At 46.0% G+C, this 9,163-nt stretch overlaps 1 protein-coding gene across 6 annotated transcripts in view; it reads left to right on the top strand.

The window, feature by feature from the left end:
• The first annotated feature begins 3,139 nt into the window (after nucleotides 1-3,139).
• The window catches only part of UBR5 (ubiquitin protein ligase E3 component n-recognin 5), a 139,769-nt gene continuing 133,745 nt past the window's right edge, over nucleotides 3,140-9,163 (top strand). For all 6 annotated transcript variants that reach the window (XM_040494151.1, XM_040494149.1, XM_040494152.1 and 3 more), the window contains exon 1: nucleotides 3,140-3,245. In XM_040494151.1, the coding sequence (XP_040350085.1) occupies nucleotides 3,184-3,245 (62 nt within the window). In that variant the 5' untranslated portion in view covers nucleotides 3,140-3,183. The remainder of the gene's footprint in view (nucleotides 3,246-9,163) is intronic.

Here is a 9,163-nt window from a genome sequence, read left to right as displayed (position 1 = left end):
AGGGGCAGAGAGAGAGGGAGACACAGAATCGGAGACAGGCTCCAGGCTCCGAGCCATCAGCCCAGAGCCTGACGCGGGGCTCGAACTCACAGACCGCGAGATCGTGAGCTGGCTGAAGTCAGACGCTTAACCGACTGCGCCACCCAGGCGCCCCGAAGTGTCAGGGATTTAACCCAGGAACAATCCTCAACCACCGAGGTATGGAGTTGATGGATAAATACCTCTAGCTTCCTCCCTACTCAGATAATTCTGAGATGTGTTCCCCCACTGTCTCTCAGATTGTCCCCAGTGGGATTGCATTCCTGTTGCCCACAGTGGTAAAACATGCATCAGCCCATCTTTCATTGAGCTTTCCCCCTTTCCTGTCTCATTTCTCTGTTCATTTGTTTTGATAAGGAAAATTAGTCCAAATTATTAGAAAAGAACCCTCCTCCCCCTGGTCTTCTTTTCTGGGTTGTATTGCACTTTGATGCTTCAAAGAGATTCTGCTTGAACCCTGCTTATTGCCATTCTCTATCTGTATTCCCTCCTCCCCTAGGTGATGGGCTTGCAAAACTCCATGCCTTTATTCTTGTTTTTCTGTCTGCAAAGTGGGACCCACTAACGTGTTGGAGCTCTGCAAGAGGAAAATTTTCCCTAACATGCCAGCCTGGGATAACAAAAAGATTGCAATGCCAAGATGGTCATCGAAGACCAAATGTGCAGTTTCAATAAGTGAGAAAACTGGCCTTCACCCGTGAGAGAAAGTCTCAGAACTAGGAGACTAGGGGAGAGTAAATCAAGGAAACAGAGTAGAAGAACAATGAAAAGATGAAAAAAGACAGATTTGGAAGAAATAAGCAATGTGTGGGTGTGGTGTGGAGTTTGTTCAGAGGCAAATATAAAATGAGTGAGCTTAAGCTAGATATTTTATTTGCCCCAAACATTCTTGAAAGCTCAGCTTAAATGACTTTTCTTAATTGTCTTGGCTTGAATCACTTCCTCCGTTAACTTCCATAGCACTCTTATTGCATTTATCATATCACATTTTTCCTATGGCTTTGAATAATCTGTTCCTTTTAAATTATTAACTGGATGGCAGCTGTGGTATAGTGGAAAGAGCAATGTAATCAGAGTTAGCTGACCTGGGTTTAAGTCTCAGCTTCAACACTTAACTGCACATCAGTGTTCTCATCTATATAATGGGGATATATTATTTACCCCACAGTGCGTTGAATATTAAAAGACGTAAGTATATAAAGTCATACATAGTGAACACTGTTGACTAATAAAAGCTTCCATTTGCTGAGCCTACCAAGTGTTATGAACTTGGTAGGTGCTTGACAAACGCTATCTTATCTAGACCTCATCACAACCCTATGTAGATCTGTTACTATGGGATATTTTACTAATGAGAAAAAAGACATTATGAGAGGCTAAATAATTTAAGCAAGGTCACATAGTTAAGTACCACAAACAGGACACAAATCCAGTTCTGTCTAGCTCTAAAACTAGCAGTGTCCGTTGGTCTACCCTGCTTCCCTTCTGCTTGTGAGGACTAAATACCAGCCTTGAAATCACTTTTTAGTCTAAACTAATCTGGGCCAATTTTGAAGCTGGTGACCTACAAAACTGTTCCATTATCTGTCTCAAGGGGGTACCTACTCTATCCTGATTTATAAATACATTTTCATATATTTTGCTCAAAAGAAATTCCTAAGCAAAACTGTGCAAATGCAATACATTAACAGAAAAATAGGGATATTTTACCTTAAGAACTTTTCCCAGGACCCCCGATTTAATGAACATCTACACAAATTGCAGACGGAGCTTAATGTTCTTACTCTGCTTTGAAAGGGGTACTCGATTTTTTGAAGGTGCTATGGAAGCCTTTGAGAAGAAAGCTATGAACTGGTTCCTTAGAAAAAAGGAGTTCCCTAGAAAAAAAGATCCATTCAAGAATTTGCCGTATGACCCAAATGATCATGAATTGAAGAACACCTTTGTAGAAGAGGTATTTTTCATTAAACTCATGAATCATTTAAATCAGTAAATTACTGGAAATTTCCATTTTGTTTTTGTGCGAGTGATGGTGTTGCTGGGGACATTGGGGAGACTAGGGTGATTAAAGAAGTTGCTGCAAAGTCAGTTCTCTGATCCTACGATAGGACCTTCTGGAAAGGTCCTTACATAACTACCTTACTTCTCCAATAAAAAGCTGTGCATTTCTCGCCCCTTAACTGATTTTGCACTTCCACTTTAAATGTAATTGCAGATGAAGGACTGGAAACAACAAAAACCCCCTAAAGGTCCGCAGAATAATTAGGGCTGCCCGAGGGAAATCAGAGCGAGAAACGCAGGAGCCCCTCTTCCTCCCACCTCCCCGGGGACGCACACTTAGCCTCCCTCCCAGACTTCTTCCCCGCCCCAGCGGGCTCCCCTCCGCCTCCTCCTTCCCTAACACGTGCTCTCCGGAACACTCACTCGGGAGCTATCCCACCCCCCAGAGGGCTGGGCTCGAGGCCGAACGGACCAATCCGCACGCGCCTTACAGCGCCGTGGCCCGACAACGTTGAGCCGCCCAATCGAAAGGGCCTTACCGCCCGTTTCCCGGAGCCCCGCCCCCTCGCAGCCGTGCCCCCGCCCGCCGGTCTCCTCCCTCCACCTCCTCCTCCTCCCGTTCGCCCCTCCCCCGCCGCTCGGGAGCGGAGCCTGCGAGACGGAGAAACTGGGGCAGAAGTGAAGATGGCGGCGGCGGTGCTGGCGGCGGTGGTGGCGGCGGCTTCTCGCCAGTGACGCGCGGTGCGGGCTCATCTCCTTCCCCACCTCCCTAGTCCGGACCCCGTCCGCCGCCGGGACCACACCGTTCCCGCAGCCCGTCCCTCTCCTCCCTCCCCAGTCGCCCCCTCTCCCGACGCCCGGTCGCCGGCGGCGGCGGCGCGCCCGGGTCCCGGCCGCCGGCCTCGCACTCCAGCGCGCTGTCGCCGCGGGAGCGGGTGGCGTGTTGATCCGCCCCGCCGGACCGCCGGGCGGCGGACACACGCCCGGCAGGGAGGCGGCGGCGGCCCCTGCGCATTTGCTTCCCTCCATTTGGGGACTGGGAGGCGGCGGCGGCAGTGGGTATTGGGGAGGGGAAGGGGGTTGGGGGGGGTGGGCGAGAGCGGGAGGGGGCCGTCCTCGGGAGGAGGACTAGAAGGAAGCACCATGACGTCCATCCATTTCGTGGTTCACCCGCTGCCGGGCACCGAGGACCAGCTCAATGACAGGTAATAGGGCCGGCGGGCTGGCGGGCGGGCGGGGGGAGGGGCGCCTCCCCGCCCTCCCCTCCCCCACGGGGCCGCGCCGCGGCGGGCGCCGGTATTTACGCGCAGGCCGGCCGGCTGGCGGGGGTGGGGGGGTCTTCACTGCTCCCATCTAGGCCCCTTCCGGGGCAAACTTCTGGTCCCGGGGGCTCGGGGTCGCGGGGGGAGCTCGGTGTGGACGGTGCCCGCGGTGTAGACGGGAAAAGCGCGCTGCAACCTTTTCCCTCCCCCCCCCCCCCCCCCCCCCCCCGGGGGGGCCCGGTTTAAAAGGGGGGGGGGGGGGGGGGGGAACCGGGCCTGGGGGGGGGGGGGGCGGGCTGTAATTACCGCCCGGCCCAGGCCCGAGGAATCCATATTAGTCAAAGTTGAATTGAGACAGACAATGCGGATGGGGGATGGTGGAGGTAAAAAGAGAGGGAAGAGGAGAAGCGGGGCGAGGGGCCCCGGGGTAGACTGGGTTCGCCCGGGTCCCCGGGAACTGTGTCCGGTGGGGAGATCTGGACCTGCCAAGCCTAGAGATCCCGGGGGAGGGGGAGGCTGATTCCTGGCAGATCGCGGGGGTGGGGGGGGGGGTAAGCGCCATGATTATTGTTATTATTATTAAATTTGAGCTCCTGCAGTGAGGTTTGCCCGCCCCGGGAGGGGATGAATTCAGGCGGGGGTGGGGAAGTGGATTGGATTCCCTTTGCTCTCCTTCTTCCGAAACGGGTCTGGTAAGCTCCTTCTCCCAGCCCCTATGGTGCGAGCTTTTTTGTTTCCTTTTTTATTCTAATGATAGTGTTTTCCTGAGTTGTAATTTGACAGCTGAAAACCGTGCGTAGAGTCTAAGGAAAACTCTTACGTTTGCAGTTCGCAATGCTGCTTTCTTAAGCTGTAAATTTCTGGGATGGGTTGCTTTGGGTGGAGGAGGAATTATGATTTTTTTTTTTTTTTTTTTTTTGTCTTTAATAAGAAGGCTGTTTTGGCTGTGTGGATTCCTCCCTTTGCCTCCTCCACCGTTCCCTGCCAGTTTAGGATATTGAATTGCAGGGCCACATGCTCTCAGGGAACTAAGATAAAGCAGGAAAAGTTCCTTCACTGTTGCAAAACAGAGACTCGGAGAAGGTTGAGGGAGGCCTCCATTAAAGTAAGTCTTAGAATTTAGGACTCTGATCTGATGATGGGCTGATAAATATGGGGCCAGAAAGTGGGGCATTTTAAGCTTCCCTCTCCCCCGATAATATAAGTTGCTTTTTACTTCTTTTGAATATAAAAGGCCATTTGGACCCGAGTTTAGAAGTTAGGTATGATTTTTGCTAAGTGACTGGGTGACATAAGTTGCGTGACGCCCTGTTTGCCGAGCGCTTCCCGGAGGGAGGAAGAGGCCTAACTTGCTAAGATACTGGCCTTGGTCTCCGAGTATCTATCCGCCTCAGGTGCGGGGGACAGCTTCTCATCGGCAAGCTGGCCACTCAGTTTGTGGCACTGGGTTCAGATTTGTCTAATCTTTGCTGTAGCTATATTGTATTAACACGTTTGTGCAACTTTTGAAATCCTTTCTGAAAATATTAGCCATTTGGAGTTGTCACATAGTTCCTTTAAATACCGAAATAAGTTTTGTCATTTATTTTGACATTTTATGTGATCCTTACTCTGATTTTATTTCATTAGAGATAGAGATCTTTTTTAAGATTTTAACATAAGATTTTTTGGTAAATTTTGGAACCAGGCTGGTAGTGAGGATAGCTCTACTGTCATTCATAGAGCAAAGTTGATGGTGCTTGTAGTGTAACTTGGCTTGTGACTTAGAAAATTGAACCAAGCAGGAGAGAAGTAGGCCATGTTTTCTATATTAGTCCTGCTTTATATATATATACCAAGAATCCTGACTAGCTTACTCAGTTGACTGTGCATGCCAAAACCTATTTTGCAGTTGTCTTGGGCACTTTGATTCATTTTTGAGCATTCCTTTTGCTTCGGCTTGTCTGAGAAATTTCCAAGTAATGTATCCTTTTTAAAGCTACTTTTTTTTTTTTTTTTTCTTTCATTCCTGGGGTAAACAAGTAGTCTTGTTTTTGATTGCTGTAATGTCAGTATACGATATTAAGAATATTTAGGTCATCTTGAGTTTTCATTTCATGAAATAGAAGTGGATTTGATTTAGTTTATAAAATGTGTGCATCGAGGTGGCAGATAATTTGACAAATAGGAAACTGTCATCCGTAAAATTTGGGGGACATAGTTGTGTCTGGTAGCAGTAAAGAATGGTTTGTTGAGATTTGTGAGGACAGCATTTGAGACAGGCATGCACTCTTGATGTAGCTGACTTAGGATGGAGCTGTTCTGTGTCTCCCCTTCTAAAGGAAGGATCCTTTTTGCATGCCTAGTTGCGGAGTAACAGGACCAGACTATTGCTGCATTGCTTGAGAAACATCTGTTTACAAAACAAACTGGCCTTCTGGAGTCTTTTAACTGGAATCAGAAGCTCAGGATGTTTTCATCTTTAGATAAAATCTTTACCAAGATTGAGTAAGTTTTGGTAGTAGAAAAGAGTGTACTACTCTAGCTTGACTTTTATATGAGAAATGTTGTCTGTAACAGAAATGAAGTGATAAATGATAGTTTTGGATGAAAAATAAGTAGACTTTATTCTGTATATGAAAAGCAGTAAGAGGGGCGCCTGGGTGGTGCAGTCGGTTAAGCGTCCGACTTCAGCCAGGTCACGATCTCGCGGTCCATGAGTTCGAGCCCCGCGTCAGGCTCTGGGCTGATGGCTCAGAGCCTGGAGCCTGTTTCCGATTCTGTGTCTCCCTCTCTCTCTGCCCCTCGCCCGTTCATGCTCTGTCTCTCTCTGTCCCAAAAATAAATAAAATAAACGTTTAAAAAAAAAAAAAAAGAAAAGCAGTAAGATTGGACAGGGAGTGTGATACTGCAAATAAATTGCTGAGTTAAAACGTATGGGGCCTCAAAACATCAACATTTCCTTCTCCAAATAAGTTTTCTTTAGAAAATAGCCACATCCTGTTAAAAATAAAATATTCTGCTCAGTGTAATGGTGTGATGTATCAAATATCTAAAAGGTACTTAGCATAAAAAAAAAAAAGTGTGCTTTTTTTTCTTTGCATTTTCAAAATGCTGATTCTTTAATAGTCTTTGTATATCGGGTTAAAATCTTTGATTATTGCCCTGGGACACCAAATAATGAATGTAGTTGGTGAATATGGGTGGGGGTGGCTAGGGCGGAGAAGAGGAATTCAGAGAGCCTGGGATGTTGGTTGTGGTTTCCAGAGTGATTACAAGGTTCCTGGTGCTGAGTGGCTGGCCCTATGCAAATATTCACTGTTGAATTGAAACCATCCCTGCTCATATACTTTTGTGACATTTTGATTTTCTCTCTAGTGAATTTCTTGAGTTAGTGCTATGTTCCTGCTTAAGTCATTGTTTCAGAGAAACAGCAAAGGGATACCAAGAACATGGTTCTGCTGTGGAGACCGAGGGAAGGGCTGGAAATGCCTGCTCACTAAGATCTCCCTAAGTGCCAAAAAAGTCCCATAGACTGGTCTTTCACTAATGAGTTGAGAAAACAGGCCCAGAGATTCGCAGAATTTATCCAGGGGCACACAGTGGGCTACTGACAGATGAGGTCCACATGACGGGTCTTTTTTTTTTTTTTTTTAAAGTCCAGGTCTCTTTCCACTTTTCCACATAGCCTATATTCTGGGATATTCCTGCCTTCTGAGGTATTGCAGCCTTAGAACAGGCATCTGTCTTAGAGTTTTGATTTCCCCTTCCTCTCAAGTCCTCCTTTCACTTATGCCTTTTGTCAGGTGGCTGACCCTCTTAACCCTTTTCTAGAACTAGCCTAAGAGAGGCCTTTTTAAGGTGATGTGGGTATGCCATGACTTGTCCCTGTCCTGAATTAATCCTCAGGATGTAGGTTCGTTACAGTAGGAACCAGTTCTCATTGTTTGTCTCTGCGGAATTTTCCTGTGAGCTTTGCTTTTTTGGCATTGGAATGTGTTGTGCAATCAGACAGTCTTGGTTGAGATTGTCATATCAAAAGGGTTTTTCTTTAAGGAGCTTCCCCTTCAGGGGCTGTAAGGCTGCCAGGTAAGATAATACAGAGAGGAGTTTGAAATGTGGAATTCTTAAATCTGGGTTTGTTTCAGCCAGGCTACTTAACATGGGTGGGTGAGTCATTTAACCACTTAGAACCTTACTCCCTTGTGTCTCCCTCTGCCGCCAGCACCTCAGTCTCTAAATCAGGCATAGTACCCATCTCAGGGTTGGTGAGAAACAGCTGAGATGGTGGGTAGGAAAACAATTATAATGTAGGTTCTGTGGAAAATATGAAGAGATGGTTACTTTTAACTGCTTCTGTGTGTCGTCTGAATTTCACATAGAAAAGCAGGAAATCAAAGGGATTGCTCTAGAATGTCCTTAGCATTGATACAAAATCCAGACCCTTAGTGTTAGATCGCTGTTTCTCAACTGGATGCTGTTTTGCCTCCCCGGGGTATATCTGGCAGTGTTTGGCGATACTTTTGATTGTCACCGCTGGGGCATTGCTACTGGCCTCTAGTGGGTAGAGGCCAGAGATGCTGCTAAACGTCGCGCAGTGCACAGTACAGCTCCCACACCAAAGACTTACCCTGGCCCAAATTCTAGTTGTGCTGAGGTTAAGAAATTCTGTCCTCGATTATCTTGAATACATGTAGAGGTAAAAATAAATAGAAATGTCTTTTGTGAAGAAAAATCCCAGCAATGCAGTTGTTAGTCTTATAATGTGACTATTTACAATTAAAATGAAAAAGTCAGTTCCTTGGTAACACTAGCCAGATTTCAAGTGCTCTGTAACCACATGTAGCTAGTGGCCACCCTATAGGACAGTGCAGATACATATCCGTGCCTTTATCACTGAAAGTTGGCTTGGACAACAGTGAAGTAGAAAGTGCTTTTTTGCACAGGCCATTGGCATTTAGTAAGTGGTCCTGATTTTCATTAGGAACTGTTGGGTTTTAAAGACTCAGGGTATTCTTGCCCTCTCAGTAGGAGCTTGAAAATGTGCCAGGGGTTACATGGAGGTGAACGAAGGTTGTGATGGGCAGATGTCATAATGGTCGAAAGCTGTCTGAAATTTCAGTACGCTACACCAAAAAACACAAGTATTAGTCTGTGTGGGACAGAGCATCACATCACCAGACCAGAGGGGAAGCTCACTGTTTATTTATTGATCGATTATTGAGATTGTTACCCAGACACAGTAATACTAGAGGACTGTGCTGGGGAAGTACAGGCAAGTTTAACTGAAATGATTAAATGAAGTTGATTAAGGAAAGTAAGATAAAGACAGTGTATGAAATAGCCAAACAAAGTATTGAAAATCAAAACATACAGTGGCAAACCAGTTTTATAAATCAAGAAATCAGTGACTAAATCGCAGGCTTAGGAGTAAACAGACACACTTGTGAAGGAAATTACACAGTACACGGAAGTGCAACTGGGAATAATGGGGTGAATTTTAAGAGAGATCAGGCTTTTCCCCTAGCAATTAGGTTATTTAGGAAATAGTTTCTGAAGGAAAGTTGAATCACTGAAGGCTGTGTCAGATTGCACTTCAGTAGGGGCGCCTGGCTGGCTCAGTCTGTAGAGTATGCGACTCTTGATCTCAGGGTTGTAAATTTGAGCCCCACATTGTAATGTAATGTAGCGATTACTTAAAACAAAATATTTAAAAAAAAATTACGCTTCAGTAGATACAATGGGGTGTATTGAAGGAAGCAGTTTTATATTGCAGGAGGATTTACTTACGTCTTCTTTCCCCCCTTTTTTTTTTTAATTTTTTTTCAACGTTTTTATTTATTTATTTATTTATTTATTTTTAAACTTTTTTTTTTTTTTTT

This window comes from Herpailurus yagouaroundi, unplaced genomic scaffold (assembly GCF_014898765.1).
Source record: "Herpailurus yagouaroundi ecotype Mexico unplaced genomic scaffold, PumYag 186, whole genome shotgun sequence".
NCBI classification, from domain to species: Eukaryota; Metazoa; Chordata; class Mammalia; order Carnivora; family Felidae; genus Herpailurus; species Herpailurus yagouaroundi.
Note: the sequence above shows the minus strand (reverse complement) of the source record. Positions and strands in the feature narration are given on the sequence as shown.